Source organism: Mustela lutreola, chromosome X (genome assembly GCF_030435805.1).
Source record: "Mustela lutreola isolate mMusLut2 chromosome X, mMusLut2.pri, whole genome shotgun sequence".
Classification (NCBI taxonomy): domain Eukaryota; kingdom Metazoa; phylum Chordata; class Mammalia; order Carnivora; family Mustelidae; genus Mustela; species Mustela lutreola.
In genome coordinates this window covers 131817578-131835369 of record NC_081308.1, presented here as the reverse complement: position 1 = coordinate 131835369, position 17792 = coordinate 131817578, and the positions used below count along the sequence as shown (strand labels likewise).

The 17792-nt window shown below is 61.3% G+C and overlaps 1 protein-coding gene across 1 annotated transcript; it reads right to left on the bottom strand.

The window, feature by feature from the left end:
* Window positions 1–15479: 15479 nt before the first annotated feature.
* EMD (emerin) lies at window positions 15480–17792 on the bottom strand. The gene is made up of 6 exons (XM_059157993.1): window positions 17584–17792; window positions 17387–17494; window positions 17145–17222; window positions 16802–16935; window positions 16296–16342; window positions 15480–16213 (listed from the first exon to the last, which is right to left on the bottom strand). The coding sequence occupies exons 1-6, from the start codon at window positions 17663–17665 to the stop codon at window positions 15880–15882; spliced, it is 783 nt and encodes a 260-aa protein (XP_059013976.1). The 5' UTR covers window positions 17666–17792; the 3' UTR covers window positions 15480–15879.

Here is a 17792-nt window from a genome sequence, read left to right as displayed (position 1 = left end):
TAGAGTCCTGGACAGGACGGGTGGACGCTCTGTCACACTTCCTAGACCATAGACGCAGCACCGTTCTGCGCCTGCGTGCAGGCGTGGCTTCCGCACACACTCAGAACCGGGCACAGCAGGGTGTTAGCATACGGGCAGCCGGTTGGCCAATCTGGCGTCGCCACATCGGCACGAGAAACCAGCTTCCGGCTGGCCATCTTGGGTGTAGAACTCCCGCCGAGACTTTGCCATCACAAAAACACATATATTCCTGGAATTGAAAGAAGTAAAGTACCCTAGAGTGGGGCTTACGGCGGCTGCGTACGTGTTCCTGGAGGTCACGAGGCTGAGACCTGGCCTCCGAGCCTCCCTCTGGGCTCCAGGACTCCACGGCACACGCCATGCTGGAGTCTCGGTCCGAGTTCCTTTGTCGGCGGAGTGGCTGGCTTACCCCGCCCACGTCTCCCCCGCCCTAACCGAAGAGTCCGGACCTGCGTTGCCGGGAACTTCACGCACAGCCTCCGGTCAATGGAGACACGGGGCGGGGCTGCGCCTTCTCGCGAGAGAAGAGCCAGGGAGAAGCCTCCCCCATGATCCGGGGCCCGAGAGACCCCGTGTGCGGCTTAGCTCCAGCCCCGCCCACCCTGAGCCGGCTGAGAAAACAGACAGTAGGCTCTGAAGCTTGACTTGGACTGGGAGGACGACGAGTCCAACCAACATGGCAAAGGAACACGACATGTCATTCCTTCTCTGGCTGCGCCCCAGTCCTGGGCTCTGAGAGCGGGCTTCCTGGGCGCTTCTGGGCGCTTCCACCCTCCCAGGGCCCATATTACACAATCTCTTCCCCTCCCACTACGTGCCAGCGCCCAGAGTGTGTGCCTCTGAAATGGTTCGCAATAAAGCGCCCGCCCCCACAACAATAGTATCTCGAAAGGTGAGCAGAATTATCGCTTGAGTTACCAGCAATCTCAATAACCGCCAGAAGTGTCCACACTTCTGGAGGTGGGGTCAGGAGAAAAGTAACAAAGTCTTTCCTCTGTCACTTGATACCTGTGGCCTCTGCCAAGGAGGGAATCCTGCTCAAACACACCTGATCTCCAGGACAATCTGTCACTTGAGTAAATGCCTGCAGATCCCTTTGTAGTTTCCACTTACACTGATGGTGCAGGGTGCTATCCAGGGCACCCAGCGCCCCAGCCATCGAGGGACTCTAGTTCTGGAAAGTGGGTGAGAGTCTGTGACTCCACTGGAGCAACTAAAGTCAGGTTATTTTGTTCTGCTACCTAGAGCATTTAGAGTTATATATATATCAAGCATGCTATAGCCTCTGCCTGCTTATCACATTCATGGTTATCTTTTGTTGTTGTTGTTGTTACTGTTTTTTAAAGTAAGCGCCAAACCCAGCATGGGGCTTGAACTCTCAACCCAGGGATCAAGAATCTCATGCGTGCGGCGCCTAGGTGGCTCAGTGGGTTAAAGCCTCTGCCTTCACCTCAGGTCATGATCTCAGTCAGGGTCCTGGGATCGGGCCCCACATTGGCTCTCTGCTCCGCAGGGAGCCTGCTTCCTCCTCTCTCTCTCTGCCTGCCTCTCTGCCTACTTGTGATCTCTGTCTGTCAAACAAATGAATAAAATCTTAAAAAAAAAAAAAAAAAAAGAATCTCATGCTTTACTGACTGAGCAGACCAGTTGCTCCCAAGGCTTTCTTTTCAGAGAGTTTCAAAAATGCAGGTGTTCCCAATTTAAGGTTCTCACAAAGCTTCATGAAAAAGAGCCACTTCTGGCCATCCCATGAAACATAGGGATGGGGTGATCAGATCCACTGTAATGAATGTACCCTCAAATTCCTCTCTGCCCAATACTTTATGCCCCCCCAACATTTTGTATTCCCTTGTCTACCTCACAGCAAAATTGTCCTGGCATTAAAACCCATCAAATGAGACATCGCTGAGTCCAAGTTTCAGTCGACCTACAAAGTGTAATGCTAGGTTTCACACCAGCAAACGTGCTACTGTAACTTCCACCAAGAATATCTCAATTAGGGACTTCAGCACCATTGAGTGTCTCAGCTTACCTCACTCTGACAGCCTGAGAATCATCCCCATAATGCTCGAATAGGATTCATTTGTCAGATACAAGTTAAATCTGGGGATTTGTAATGACGTGTGCTATATTTCCTCATGGCTCACACTTTGTGCCAAGGCAACACAAGGGATTGCACAGATCTCAAACACAATATGAGTTCCTTTCAAAGATCATAACCCAGATGGCTCAATGACACATTATCTACCAAAGAAAGGTCAGGCCTTTAGATACAGGGAAGGAGCTATTTCGAACTACAATTGACGTTCCAAGGGACTGATGTCACCCCATTGTCAGCTTCAGCTGAGGCCCACCAGAGGCCCCAGTTTCAGGCGTGGCGGTCCCACTCCTCCGACCACCGCCTTATCTCTCACAGGAGAAACACGACCTGGGAACTCCGCTGACCTTGGGATTCTGTAACCCCCACAACTAAATGTTGTTTGATTTTCGGCCCTGCCCACCCTGGCAGGCAGAGGCACTAAGGGAATTTGTATAGGGCCCTCGTGAAAGTTCTCTGGTTGTCATACGGGTGGCGTGAGCCGAGCCCAGAGGGAAGGAACCCGGACTCGAACTCGTCCTTCCTTCTCGGCGCGTTCTCAGGTGCACTGGGGGATCGTCGCGCACCCCCATCTACATGAACGTCCTCGCCACCGCAGTGGCCGCTGGGGTTCCCCGCATCGCTTGCTGCCGGGGTTGGCCCTTCATCCCGGTGAGCCGCAGGTGAGGGCCTGGCGACCCACAAGGCCCCTGCCAGCCACGGGGGCCTCACGTCCCGCTTCCCACTGGCCGGGAGGGAGCCCCGCACTGCGGCCCGAGGGCTGACCAGACCGGCCCCCACATTCCGGCCCGGCAGTCTGTCTTCCCGGACCCCTCCCCGTCCGGATCCTGCACCCGTCGGGCATGAGTCAGGCTACGGGAAACAGACAGGGTTTCCCAACAGAGGGGACCGACTGGGAGGCGTCGGTCACTCAGGGACTGGACGACTGGAGTCACAGAGGTAATGCGGGAGGAAGCTGCCGCCCCCAGAACAGGGGCACAGGGGGAAGAAGAGGTTGGCGTCCGGGGAGCCTAGAAGCCAGGATGGGGGCGCCTTGAAGAGCCAGAGCCTGGAGCCCTGAGGAGGGGCTGCTGCAGTTTCCCAGGGAAGGAGGAGCCCCACCACCCAGCAAGAGGGGAACCCGGGCAGGAGGTCATTTCAGAGGCTCCGGCTTCTGGGTCACTAACCCCTTCCTCAGCGGCACCCGTCTGGGGTTCAACCCATCTGTTGGGACTTTTATTTCAATGACGGTGTTTCTTCTACTTTTAAAGTTCTTTTTCAGGGACGCCTGGGTGGCTCAGTCGGTGGGGCGGCTGCCTTCGGCTGGGGTTGGGATCCCGGCGTCCTGGGATCAAGCCCCTCATTGGGCTCCAGCCCCCGCATTGGGCTCCAGCCCCCGCATGGGCTCCAGCCCCCGCATGGGCTCCTTGTTCGGCAGGGAGCCTGCTTCTCCCTCTGCCTCCGCCGGCCGCTCTGTCTGCCTGTGCTTGCTCGCGCTCTCTCTCTGACAAATCAATCAATCAATCATCTTTTTTTTTTTTTTTTTTAAAGAAAGGCTCTCTTTCAAATCTGCCTGGACACTTTTCTTGTTTTTATGTTTTTACTATTATTTTTTAAAGGTTGTATTGATTACTTGAGAGAGAGGGAGGGAGAGAAAGCACGAGGCCGGAGGGTCAGAGGGAAAAGCAGACTCCCCGCTGAGCCTGGAGTCCCAGTGGGGGACTCCATCCCGGTCCGGGGACTCGATCCCAGGATTCCGGGATCATGACCTGAGCTGAAGGCAGGCGCCCAACCACCTGAGCCGCCCAGACACCCCCAGAGCGCTGGTTTCAGGCGGGATCTCCGTTCCGCTCTCTCACTTCCCGAAAGCCCTTCCTCCCAGCACCCAGGAAACCCAACCCGGCAGCTCCCCGACACAGCCCCGGCCCGTCCCTGAGTCCCTGATCCCTCCTCTGTTCTCATGGGCTCTGCTTCCTCCGGGATTTCTCTTGCTTACCTGTGGGCCACCTATGCATCTCAACAGCGTTAACTAATTTTCTCATTATGGATTCCCTCGTCTTTCTCTCCAACTGGCCTGGCATCCCTGGGTGGCAGCAGCAGGGGGCCGAATGGCACCGCCCCGCCCACCCCGGCCCAGGCTTGGCTGATTGGCACCGAGCCTGTGGCCAGCTGTCCAGGACCCCGGGGATTGGACCAGCGGGTCCACCTGCCAGGCTCGGGCGAGGAGGAGTTGGCAACGGGGACTCATAAATTCTGCCCTGAGTCTCCGCACTGTCCTCACGCTTGGCAGGAGGCCTTTGTGCCCAAGACACGCAACCCAGAAATGAGCAACTGAGACTTGAATACATTTGGTTATCTAGAAATGTGCAACGTCGGGGCGCCTGGCCAGCTCGGCTGGTAGGGCGTGTGGCTCTTGATCTCGGGCCGCCAGTCCCAGGCCCACGTTGGGTGTAGAGGTCGCTTAAAAACGAAACCTGTTTTATTTTTGTTGTTGTTGTTTGTTTGTTTGTTTTTTAAAGATTTTATTTATTTATTTGACAGAGAGAGATCACGAGTAGGCAGAGAGGCAGGCAGAGAGAGAGAGAGAGGAGGAAGCAGGCTCCTGCTGAGCAGAGAGCCTGATGCGGGACTTGATCCCAGGACGCCGAGATCATGACCTGAGCCGAAGGCAGCGGCTTAACCCACTGAGCCACCCAGGCGACCTGTTGTTTGTTTTTTAAAGATGTTATTTATTTATTTGTCAGAGGGAGTGAGCACAGGCAGACAGAGTGGCAGGCAGAGGCAGAGGGAGAAGCAGGCTCCCTGCTGAGCAAGGAGCCCGATGTGGGACTCGATCCCAGGATCCCGGGATCATGACCTGAGCCGAAGGCAGCCGCTCAACGAACTGAGCCACCCAGGCGTCCCAAAAATAAAACCTGTTTTTAAAAAATGGGCAGCTTCTTGACAGCCCAAACCAACAAGCCTAGTCTTTCAAGGCCAAAGCCACGCGGAGGGAAAATATTCGCGACATCCATAGCAACGAACGGACAGCCCTAGCGGAGGAGGAGCGCGCCTCTTTGCGGGAAGCGGTCACTTTGTGTCTGGCAGTGCGTTGAACGCCGGTAGGTCTCCATCAGGCGGTTCCACTTCCAGGTGGTTATAACCTAGAGGGAGACTGGCGCCGGTTCACAGCAGGCTGTTGCGGCGCCAAGATGCAGTGCGGAGAGCGAGCGAGGACAGGCCAGAGTCCCGGCAGCCGGGGATCCGTTCCGGAAAGCACGGTGCGTCTGTGCTCTCCGATGCCGTGCGGCCGGAGAAGGCACGTACACATTTGTCTACTGACATGGCCGGTTTTCCAAGACGTGTTGCTACGGAAAAGAAGTGGAAAAGGAAACACAGTGGAATCAACGTGTAGTGTGTAAAATCGAATAAGGACGTTGGAGATTGCAGCAGCAGAATACAGTGAGAAGAGAGAGACAATTGTTAACAATGTGGCTCAAACTAATGTCGCTTTGGAAACATTTTCAATCACGTGCTGTACAAACATGCAGGGTGGTCAGGGAAAATGGTCCAGCCGCCCTGGAAGGCGATTCCGCAGGTCCTTTCAGAGCGAAGCACCCTCCCGAAGCGCCCGGCGGGCTCAGTCGGGAGAGTGTGGGACTCTGCACCTCGGGATCGTGGGTCTGAGCCCCGCACTGGGTGTAGACGCTTCGGCGCCCGTCTGCACGGGACCCAGCGACCGTACCCGTGGGCACTTATGCCAAAGAGACAGAAACTTGGGATCCCACGAACACCTGTGTGCGAGTGGTCGTAGCAGGTGTGTCCGTGGAGGCCTGAAACGGGGAACAAGCCAGGTGTCCCTCGGCAGGTGAACGCTTGAGCCTGACCGGTGGATCCACACGGAGGACCGGAGCCAGCGGCAGGAAGGAGGAGCTAACTGTGGATTCATGCAGCGGCCTGCGCGGATCGCCAGGGCATTACGGGGGGGGGGGGGCGAGGAGGACCCCACCGCAGGCTCCCCACCCCGGCCGCGCACCGCATGGTTCCGTGTACCTAGCAGTGTCCACATGACGGAATTCTAGACAAGAATACAACGCTGGGGACCGTAACGGGGGCCGTGGGTTGGGAGGAGAGGCGAGGAGGCTGTGCTCACGTCAGGTCAACAGGAGGGGTCCTGTCACGTGAATCTCCACGCGCGAGGCAGTCACGTGAATCTCCACGCGCGAGGAACCTGCAGAGCCAGCGCGCCTGCGCACACACATGGACGCAACTCACACGGCGCGGCTCTCAGATGGCACCAAGGCCGCTTGGCGGTGTGCGATGGCAGGAGGCGTGCAACCTGCCAACCCTCGGGGAACTGCGGCAGGCATCCTGGGGTCTCTCACGTCCCCGCGCGTCACTTCTTCAAGATACAAGCTCAGGGGCGCCTGGGGGGCTCGGAGGGCTAAGCTTCTGCCTTCGGCTCAAGTCAGGATCTCAGGGTCCTGGGATCGGGCTCTCAGCTCAGCGGGGAGCCTGCTTCTCTCTCTCTGCCTGCCTCTCTGCCTACTTGTGACTTCTCTGTCAAATAAATAAATAAAATCTTTTTTAAAAAATCAATTTATACGGTGCATGGGTGGCTCAGAGGGTTAAGCCTCTGCCTTCCGCTCGGGTCACGATCCCAGGATCGAGCCCCGCATCGGGCTCTCTGCTCAGCGGGGAGCCTGCTTCCCACCCCCCCACCCCGCCCCCGCCTGCCTCTCTGCCTACTTGTGATCTCGGTCTGTCAAATAATTAAATAAAATCCTTTAAAAAAAAAAAAAAAGATACAAGCTCACACCAAAAGCACGCAAGCAGGGCTCCGCGTGGACAGGCAGGAGGACGTGCGCGGCTCTGCACAGAAAGCCCCTACCGTCCTTCCCCCGACCCCGGCCTCCCGCCCCTGGGGATGGCCGTCCAGCTGTCGGGCAGTTCCCAGGGCCCGACCGCGAGGAAGGCAGCGGTGGGAGCTGAGCCCCGCCGGGCGCGCAGGCGAACGGCCTGTATGGATTGGGCAGACGAAGTGTCCGTCAGGCCGCAGGGGCTGGGGTTCGTCGGGGACCTGGGGGGCGGGCCCCGTCAGGAGCCGAGCTTCCTCATTGACTAAGCCAGCCGGAAAAGGGGCGGGAAGCCGGCGCCGCGCCTCCTGAGGGGCGGAGCTTCCTGTGGGCGCGCCAAGGGATGAGAGAAGACGGAGCCGGGGGTGGCCGGGGCGGGGCCCAACAGGCCTGGACGACGCCCAAGCCTTCTCGACACCGCCCTCCGCCCCCCCGCCCCTCCGGGTCCTGGAGGCCCCGTTTCCCGAGACCTGGGGGGGCCTACTCATTCTTCCGCGGGGAGGCGGAGGAGGAGCCTCTATGGAGTGCAGGCCCCGGGCGGCCGTGGGGCGCGGGAATGGGGAAAGCGCGGCTCCGCGGGCTTCTCTCCCGCTGCGCCCTGCAGGGCGCCCCCCGCCCAGCGCTGTCCTGAGAGTGTCTGGCCCCTAGGCCGCCACGGCCAGTGTACTGGGGACCCCAGGGTCCTAGTGAGGAGGGAGGGGGCGGGGGGAGGAGGAAGGGGGGCGACTATCCCCCGCTCCCCCCCAACCCCGCCCCGGGATGACAGAGCGCCCTGTCACTCCGTCTCCAACCCCTCCCAGTCCTGGCCTTTGAGAGCTGCCCTGCTGTCCGCTCCTGGGCACTTCCACCCTCCCAGGGCCCAGACTGTGGTCCTGCCTCCCCCAACATCCACTCCCCCGCCCCCCCGCCCCCCCCCCCCGCTCCTTGCGAGCCCCGCGCACTGTGTTCCAGGGCCCCTGAGCGTGTCTGTGTCAGGGACGGTTCGCTGTCAAACATAGATCCCAAGATCCCAGCACCCCACCCCACCCGCACACACAGGCCTAGTATCCAGGAAAACGTGGGCAGAGCTGGGGCCTCTACCCGGGAAGGTGGTGTTCGTCAGAGGTCTCTGTCCACTCTTCTGGGCGTGCGGACAGCAGAAAAGTAACAAAGTCTTTCCACGTCACTCGTCCGGTGTGGCCCCCCTGGGAGGGAAAGCCGCTCCAGCACACCCGTGCTCCAGGACCACCCGTGGTGGGGACCATCGGCGGTGCCTGCGGGCCTCTCACCTGGGGGGGTCAGTCAAGGTGAGCCCGGCCGACCAAGCTGGAGCTCGCGGCTTCTCTCAGAGCGAGCGGGCGCGACCAGGTGGTTCTCACGCTGGAGGGCTGCACAGGGACAATCACCCTGGGGGTTTGTTCAAACTCGGGTCACTGGGCCCCACCCCAGAGTCTCTGATCTGCCAGATCTGAGGTGGGGCCAGAGAAAGGGTGCCTCTGACAAGCTCCTGGCTGCCTCGGCTGCTGCTGCCTCTGCTGCTGCTGCCTCTGCGGGTCTGAGACAAGCCCACCCCCCCACCCCCCGCCTCACCTCTACCCTACCCCACCCCCACCCCCACCCCACCCACCGCCCGGCCCTCCCGGTGGTGAGAAGCCGTGCTCTGGAGGCCCGAGACTCCTAGGGGTGTGCGTGCCTGCCCTCCCTGGGGCTGGCTCCTTTGCAGGGTCCCCACGGGTCTGGCAAATGTCAGGAGGGTGCTAGCCCTCGAGGGACCAGGGACTGCCCTCAAGTGGCAGTCACCCTTTCCTGCCTAGGTGGTGTGGAGGGCACCGTCCACAGCCCAGGCACGGGAAGAGCGTCAGCTTTGTCCAGGTGCTCGGGAATTCCCAGACTGGGGCTCGTGACGTGTGGACGCGTGGGAGAGAGGAGGGGCGATGAGCCCCGGGGCTGGGAGTGGGGATGGACAGAACTCTCTGATGAGGCAGAGGAAAGACCCAAACGCTGGGCTCGGGGATGGGAAAGGAACATGGGCCCTGAGATCCAGAATGAGGATTTGGGTGGCGGGCGGGGGAGAGTGGCGGGGGACTTGGAGACCACACGGGGGGGCTCTCCGCCCGAAAACGGCCCTGACCGTTGTCTGGTCTGTGCATGCGGTCGGCCCTTGAGCTGGTGGGAGGCCGCTGCCTCTCTTCACCCAGGGGCTCTCCCAGCTCCTCGGTGAAGCTGCCCAGACCCGCTCAATGCCCAGCACCACTGCCCGCCCACCTAGGCCGGTCTTGCTGGTTGGTGTTTGCTTGGCAACGTGGTGGCCTCTTGTCTAGTTGGAGCCGCAGGTGAAGTGCGAGGCCAGTCACTGGCCACCGTGTGTCCCCAGAAGGAGCAACCCTGGGACCCCAGCACCTGAGCGTGTCCTGGCCGTGAGACTATGTGGAGGAGCTTCTGGCTTTGGTTCTCCCGCTCGCCTCCTCCACGTCCTGCAGCCGCTGGCTCGTCAGGCTTTTCCCCCGTGGACTGCTTCAGGCCTTGTTCATGGGACGAGCCCTGAGTCACACCTTGCTGCTGTTTCTTTCCCCCACCGTGTCACTTGTCCCCTGACTTTGTAGTTTGGGGCGTGTGTTTGGTCAGGCAGACAGTTTTGGGTTTTGTGTCATCGGACTTTCCAGGCTTTTCCTTGTTTTTTTTTTTTTTTTTTAAGTCGCTTTATTTGCGAGAGGAGCACGCATGCACGCCCCTGTGGGGAGGGGCGGGGGGGGGGCGAGGGAGAGAGTGGATCGTCAAGCAGACCCCTCCCCGCAGGGGCTCCATCCCAGGACCCTGAGATCAGAACCTGAGCCGAAACCGAGAGTCGCCAGTGGGATGCTCAACCGACAGAGCCTCCCCAGGCGCCCCGGCTTTTCCGTCTTTGCAGGGTTGCGAACAGAACCCGCGGAAAGCCCCAGAAAGCAAGCAGGATACGTGGCAGAGCTGCTGTGGGGCCCCGCAGAACCCAAGGAGCGTGCGCACTGCCCTTTGCTCGGGGTTGCTGCGGGCAACCAGCCCCGGAGGCAGTCGGGGGGGCTCGGGGGCAGGAAGGGCTTTCCCATCCCAGAATCCCAGCAGCCCTGTCAGCACCCCCGCCCAGGCCCGGGAGCTGGGAGGCCCCCACCCAGGCCCCACCCAGGCAGGAGGCTCCAGACCTTCTCCGCTGGGCCCAGTGGCTCCTACTGCCCCGCCGCCCCCAGTCCTCCCTGCCTTCCCCAGGGGCAGGGGCAGCTTGCCCTGCTTGAGGCACGTGGGGGGTCACCTCTCTGCACGCAGGCGCAGTCCCTGCTCTTCTCCGCACTCCCCTCTCCTCCCCTGTGCTCCAGCCTCCACGGAGCAGCTGGCAAGCAGGTCGGGGCGGGGAGCGGAGAGGAGAGGGGCAGGCCCCTCTGCGGGGGTGCAGGCCCACAGGCCCCTCTTCCTCCCCGACGGACAGTGCCAGGTAGCCCCGTGTGCGTGCTGGGCTCTGCTGGCTCAGGGGGTGGCAGGTGCCAGGTGGCCTGTGGCGGGATGGGCGGTGGAGGCGCGGCGGTCGGTCTGGCCAAGGAGCTCCGGCTGTGGCCTCGGGAGCCCAAGGGCGTCTCCTTTCCCCGGAGAAGGGAGAAGCGCCCGCCCCATCCTTCCTGGCCGGGACTCAGAGATGACTTCCCGGTGACGACAGGCTCGGACTCGCTCGGGTAGCTCCAAATTTGTCACACAGGTTCTGGGGGCGGCGCTCTGCCCGTTGGCTGTCGCCGCTGGCCGGTGCCGGGGAGGGCCCTTGGTGGCAGCTCCTGGCACCGTCTCGGGCCGCCCTGTGCTTTTTGGACCCGGGGACAGTGGGTCTCGGGGGAGCCTGGCTCTGTGTCTCCCCGGAGCAGAAGCCGAGAGACTGGGGCGTGGCCTGCCGGGCCTTGGCTCGGCGGGGACTGTGGGGTCGTGGGGTCGTGGTTCCTGGGGCCATCCCTCCGCCGGGGTGTTGGGCCGTGTGGTCCTGGAGATGGCTCCCCTGGAGACACGCAGACCCGGGGGAGCCCCACACTCCCGGCGACACGTGACCAGTGCCTTCACCAGTCCCCTGGCCTGCGCCTGAGCTGAGCCACCCTCCTGTCCCTCGGCCCTGGGCAGGAGGAACAACCAGGAGGGCCCGGCTTCCCTGTAGCCTTCCCTCTGGGGCCCCGCGCCCAGGAGGGCTCCCGAGGGCCCCACGGGTGCCGAGTCTCCCCTGCCCCAGCTGTGCAGGGGCTCCTCCTAGTGGCCGCTCTGCAGGTGGGCGCCCTCGCTGGCCGCGGATCCTGTCCCTGCCCACCTGCCCCCGCCCCAGCTTCGCTGCCCAAACCAGGCCCTCACCCTCTCTGACCGGCCTGTCCTCAGCAGATGTGCCCACCCGAGGACAGCCCCCAACCCCACCCACTGTGCCGTGCTTTCCTCAGCCCTCCTGCCCTGCCCGTGGCCTCAGGCAGGGCCGGCTCGGGGACCCCTGGGAAGACAGCCCCCCGCCCCCGAGGGGTGGAGGTGGCCAAGCCAGCCCCTGAGCAGCGGGACAGCGGGACGGCCTGCCCCCCCGCCCCCGCTGGGTAGTGCCGTCCCCTGGATGTCCTACCTTCCCTGGGAGGAGGGGACCCGGCTCTCTGCGGGGAGCCTGTCTGAGGTTGGGATGGATGGGCCTGCGGGAGTGGGAGCAGGAGCCGGAGGAGGCCCGTCCAGAGCTGCAGAGTGCTGCTCGCACCTGGGGTCCCTGTGGTGGCACCTGTCACCCTGCGTGCTCGCGGACCCTGTCTTAGCGGCCACCCCATCCTCCTTCCTCTGGCTCCGTCGGGATCCTGGGGCTGGGAGCTGCCCTGAAGCACCTTGGCCCTATGTCCTGGAGGGAGGTGAGGCCCCCCCATGCCGGGTAGCCCCCTCGGGAACCCCACAGTTCCCCAGACTAACGTTGCCCTTGTTGAAGTGCTGGGACTCCCTTCCTGTGTCGCTGAGTGGCAGCCCACCCACCCTGAAGGGCCAGTGCTCCCCTTTGCTCCCCCCCAGTCCCCTTCCAGCCTCCTGTTGGGCGGGGCGGGGCAGCGACAGGCCACAGTGAGGGTCAGGAGCAGAGGTGAGGCTGGGCCAGGTGTGGAGGCTGGCTGGGGGGGGGGGCGGCGGGGGGGAACACCCGCGGGGATGCTCAGGGGACACGCAGGGGACAGGACCTGCAGGGCAGGGGGCTGCTCCAGACTAGGGTGACCAGCGGTCCCCTCCCTAGAGTTAGCGGGGGAGATGGGGCCAGCCTGGGGAGGGCGTGCGGCCGGGACCGCTCTTCTGCTCCCAGCGCCTGTTGGCAAACAGGCGTGGGGCCTGGGGGGCCCGAGGCTGCACCAACCCCTGCGGTTCTCGGCGGGTCCCCGGGCCTTCACAACCTGGGTGGGAGCCCGGCCGAGGGCCTGGACCTTGCACCTCTCCCTGTCTCCTCCTAGCATCCGGGCTGGAGGGCAGGGCGCTGGCGGCGGGGGTCCGGGGTGTCCTCCGGGAGTTTTCTCTGTCCCAGGCCCGTTTGCCCCCAGCAGGAGGGAGTCCCGGGACTCCTTTTCCTGGTGCCATCGGCCTGTCCTACCCTGGGGCCCTTTGCAGGGATGGCGTCCCAGTCTTGCTACCCTCCCGCCCCCCTCCCCGCCCGTGCCCCCTCCCGCGCGGGGCTCAGGCTCAGGCCTCGTCTGGCCTGTAGTCTCTGTCCGGCACGGACCCCAAGGGCTTGTTCTCCCCCAGGCTGGCATCCTCTGCCCTTGCTGCCCGACGTGTTTCCCAGCTGCCTGGGCACGATGTGGTGTCTGGGGACGGACAGGGGCTCCTGGTTGGGTTGGCTCGGCTCAGCAATGGAGCTGTGCTTCCGTGGGGGCCCTGGCCAGCGTGCCCGGTAGAAGTGGCGCGGCCGGACTTTATTCACCTGTGTCCCGCGGGCCTCCAGTGGGACGGCCTCTCTCGGGGACTGGCCACTGGGAGCCTAGGGTAGCAGACCAGACCCAGGTTCAGGAGCAGTGTGGACCCAGTGGCTCTCTCCTCTGTCCTTAAGGCCTTCCGCAGCCCTAGGCCGTGTACCTCTGGAGTTTTTGCAGGCTCCCTGCTTGGTGCCAGGCCTCAGCGGCCCTGACTTATTTTCTCTAGCTCCCGCTGCTCGATCCTGTGCAGCAAGGGTTCAAGGCAGGTACACCACTGGACCTGCCCTGTAGGGACCTCCTCTTCCTCTGGGAACAGCAGGGGCCACAGCTGGAGAGCCAGTGTCGGAGCACAGCTGCCAGCTCTACCCTTCGAAGAGTCTGTGGGGCACTTGTCTCAGCCTCCTTGTCCTGGGTGGTGCCGCTCTGGCAGCTCAAGCCTGCACACCTGGTGCCCCACCTTGGGCTGCTGGGGCCTCTGCCCACGGATCCACTGTCCCATGAACCAAGGACAGGTATTGCCCCCCTGCTGTGCCCCTGGGCCCCTCAGAACCCTTGGTGGGGACCGAGGGGAAGGAGGTTGCCCTGAGCCCTTGAGAGTATGAGAACTGGACTGCCGCTGTCCTGGTGGGGCAACTCCAGAGCCCTGGGTTGCTCTGGGGAAGGGGGCCGTGGGAGCTTTCAGACAGCGAGTCCCAGTGTCATGGAAAGCACTAAGTAGAGACCTTGACGCCTGGCTATTCACTGCTTTTGGATCGGGGCACATGGACACAAATGGAGGTTGTTGTCCTTGGGGAATAAATGAATGGAAAGGGGGAGACTGTGTCACATGGGTGGGACTATTCCCTGTGTTCTTTCGTGCCAGAAACCACAGTGGTGCCAAGTACGCCTCGCTCCCCCTTTCCTGCAACAGACAGAGGCGTGTAGAGGGCTGTCCCAGCCACAAGGCACCGTCTCTCTCCCTTTGGGACGCCCGAGCTCAGCTCCCTTTCCTCACGCTCTGTCCCAGCTACTCCAGACCGTCATGTCAACCTTGCCCTTGGGTCCAGGAGGCTCCGCTTGCCTTTCCGCCCAGATCCATGGCCTGCCCAGTAACGGAGTGCGGGGCAGTTGCGTTCCCAGGCAGGGTTAGTCCCTCCTCTCCACACACTTGACTTGGGACTAGCTGGTGAAAGGAGCTGCGTCACCGTGCCTCTCTGAGCTCCTGGTGCACTGGTGACCTGACGCAAGCCCATGGAGCTGACCGTCAGGCCCCTCTGTCATCGGTGAGGAAGCATGTTGTGTCCATGCCCACTGCCCACGACAGAGCATTCAGGTCTCTGCCTGCGGCCTGGCATGGCTCGGAGCAGCAGTAGGGAGCCTGAGGAAGTTCAAGCCGAAGGGGACCGCGCCCTGGGGAAGGAGCCGGGCAGGGCGGGAGTGACTTGCAGCAAGCAAGGGAGGCTGAAACTGTGGGGATAGGGAGAAAATTAGAAGCAATTCATTTCTTTCATTTTTTTTCTGTGTATTCTAAACGCAGGCATTACTCTTAGGAAAACACACACACACAAGGGCAAAAGACTAGTGTGCAAGAAAAAGAAAGAAATGACCAGGTGCCAGGGCTAGATGGGGTTCCAGTTCCATCCTTGCCCCAAGCTCACCGTGTAGCCATAAACAGGAGCCCACACGTGCTGTGGGCTGTGCCAGCGAGGCTGGCTGTGGCCAAGTCCTACTGCCTGAACAAGGAGCTGGCGAAAGGCAAGGAAGTGATATCAGGGCCCCACCTGTCGGGGAAGGCCTTGTGGAGCCTCTGCTTCCCACCTGAGTGCTGGGAGTGGGGTCCAGCTCCTCTGCTTTCCCACCCTCTGCTGGCAGGACTGAGCCAGTATGTGTGGCCTCACGTGGCATGCTACCCTGGGTTTCCTTAGCACTCACTTTTTAAAAATGTACATAGACTTTTCAGGTTATGAAATACTCCCTCCCCCACAGAAGACCTGGAGATAAGCAATAATACTGCCAGGTGAGGGCCTGGATTAGACCCAAAAGCAGTGCAGCATTTCTCCCACGGCATTAAACAAGCAGCTTTCCAGGAGAAACCCACTGGCTACACGCCTTATTTCCTTCCCAGCCCCCCCACCTGTGGACACCGATAGGCAGGTTATCTGCTGTTCCCCATTAAAACAGCCATAGTCAGGGATGCCTGGGTGGCTCAGTGGGTTAAAGCCTCTGCCAGGGTCCTGGGACTGAGTCCCACATCGGGCTCTCTGCTCAGCGGGGAGCCTATTTCCTCCTCCCTCTCTCTGCCTGCCTCTCTGCCTGCTTGTGATCTCTGTCTGTCCTCTGTCTGTCAAATAAATAAAATCTTAAAAAAACAAAAAACAAAACCAGCCGTAGCCAGCATTGTGCATACAGTCTTGCCTGATTCCCAAGTGGGCTCTCCACATCCCGTGGAGACACAGTTCTTTGCCTAAGTAGTTACAGCAGCTTTGGATGCCAAGTGAGGGAGTGAACCCTACAAGCAAAGCACAAACATGTCCGTGGATAAGATGTGATCCCTACCCCAAACCCAAAGGAAAAAGGGAGAACCAACAAAGCCAGATGTTGATCCTGGAGACCCCAAGGCCTGGAGGCCCCCAGTCCAGGGAGCCTGATCCCTATCCAGCAGAAAGAGCCCACACATTAAAAATAAATGGTCTTTTTATTGTGTGTCCACGAAAACAAAGTCAGGGTGGCCTTGATTAATCCCCCCAACAAGGTGACAACAGACAAGAGGCATGCAATGACAACAACCATGTTCTCCTCTCCAGGAGAAGGGTCTCGCCCTCCTAGGCCCTAAGGGTCAGAGGCAAGCAGGACCAGGAGACTCCAGAGGAAAGCCTGCCCGGGCCCACCATGCCACGGAGGGCCTGGGCACGCTGCCTCCCTGGAAGAACAAGGCAGGGGGAGCAAGTACTGACCTGGGCCAAGCCCAGCACTCCCAAGCTAGAACACACAGAAAAGCCCCACCCCCTCCCCCAGCAAACACGACTAAGGCAGTCAGCCAGGACTTCTGAGAACAGCTGGCCATGAAGCCAGACCCTCAGGGCTCCGTCCAGAAGGGGTTGCCATCCTCGGCCTGTATGGAGTAGTAAACAAAGAGCAGGAAGGCAGCAAAAACCAAGAACAGGAGCAGCTGGCCCCAGAGCGGGACCTGGCGGTCCTGGCCCAGACCAGCCCCTGGAGCCTGCTTTTCTGGCCGGATCGCACGACGGGTGAGCCATGAGGTGGGGGAGGATGAAGATGAGGATATGGGAGAGGTGGAAGAGCACGTGGGATAATAGGACAGGCCCAGGGAGCTTCTGGAGACGTTGGAAACAGGGCGGTAGTGCACGATGTTGTGGTAGGCGCTGTCCCGGCCATAGGCAGGGCGTTCCCTTAGGCAAAGAGGAGAGCAGATGAGCCAGGAGGCCCTGGGCCCAGAATAAGCCCCGGTGCCTGGCCCTCCCTGCTACTCACCTATCCTTGCTTTCCTCTTCAGAAGAGAAAAAACTGTCATCGCGCACCTACAGATAAGAATCAGGGAGAGGGGACTGGCCGGCAGGGTCAGTGTGGCCTGTCCTATCCCTCAGTCCGAACTTCCCCAGCCGCCTTATTCCGACCATCGCTTAGAGGCCCAGGCCACGTTCCCTCCAAAACTCCTCTCAGTTCACAGCCTCATGTCTGTAGAGCTTTGTCACTTGCTCAATGACTGTCCTCGCTGCCTGCACCTTGCTTTGTGCCCCAGGATTCTGAGAAAGCTCTCAAACCTCCATCCCAGATCAGGATGCAAGGCACATCCCACATGTTCCAGCCTTAAGAGCCCCGACAGCCCCTTGGAGGAGAGCCGTGACTGGGAAGTGTCTGCTCACCCCACTTCTCTGGAGGCACAGGACCTACCATTTGCACCCAGTGGCCCCCTTGTTTTGTCCAAACCCAGCTGTGAGCCCCATGGGTTGTACCTGACTCCTCTACAGTCAGCTCACCTGGTGATGAAAGGTGTCTGTATCTGCAAGTGAACTGGAGGGCTGGCGGAATCCCTTGGAGGTGCCCACAGGCTCAGGCTCCCCGTATGTCCTGGTGGTCAAGTAACTCTCCTCATAGTAGTCATCACCATAGCCTTAGGGAGCAAAGGGGACAGCAGTGCTCCCACTTGGCCCAACGGCCCTAATCTGAATCCCATTTGGGGGCCTGCAGCACGGTTTCTCCCTTGTAGGGTTGCTGAGGATGATGGGGATTGAGATCTCAGATTCTCCCTGACACCAGGGTCCCTGAGGCAGTGGAATAAAGGTGGCAGGGTGTGCCCACCCCACCCCAGCTCACTCTTACCCTTGCTCTGGTAAAGTAAGGCGTCTTCCTTCTTAGGCAGATCGTACATATCCGAGTCGACGGACGCTGAATCTAAGTCTGAATGGGGTGGGGGGAGGACCATTTGCCCCCATGGCTCCCCTCCCTTTTCCCCGTGCCCTCCCAGTCAGCGCCCCGGCCACACCCTCCAGACCCCGTCCTCCCCGTCGCCCAAACCCTGTCCCCGTGGGCGGCCAGGTGGAGCGCTGGGGCGGGGGCCTCACCCGAGAACCGATAGGAGAAAGAGGATGCGGACGAGTTCGGGGGCGAGAGCCTCCGCCTCTGGGTCTCATACTCGAAGATCTTCTTTTCGTAGAGCTTGCGAGTGGAACCTGGCCAGACACGGGACGCGAGGCGGTCAGGGCCGCAGGCCGCGAACCCAGGGGTAGCGCGGGGAGGGGGCCCGCCCGCCGCCGCGTACCCACGACAGGCCCGTGCGGGATGTTGTACTGGCGCAGCACGGCGGCCAGCTCGGCGTCCGACAGCACCGCGTAGTCGTCCATGGCGGGCGGCGGGCGGCGGGCGGCGGGGGCCTGGGGGTGGCCCGGGCCTGGCGACACGAGCCGAGCTCACGGCTACCTCAGAGCGCGGCGAGGGCAGCGCGAGCGGCTCGGGAGCGGCAGCACTCGC

Bases quoted from the DNA above. Each gene is read 5' to 3' on its own strand.
- EMD (XM_059157993.1), bottom strand. From the start codon at position 17,665: ATGGACGACTACGCGGTGCTGTCGGACGCCGAGCTGGCCGCCGTGCTG. The intron at 17,495-17,583 runs GTACGCGGCGGC...GTGTCTGGCCAG, and splicing joins CCCGCACGGGCCTGTCGTGG to GTTCCACTCGCAAGCTCTAC. The intron at 16,214-16,295 runs GTGAGTAGCAGG...TCTTTGCCTAAG, and splicing joins GAAGAGGAAAGCAAGGATAG to GGAACGCCCTGCCTATGGCC.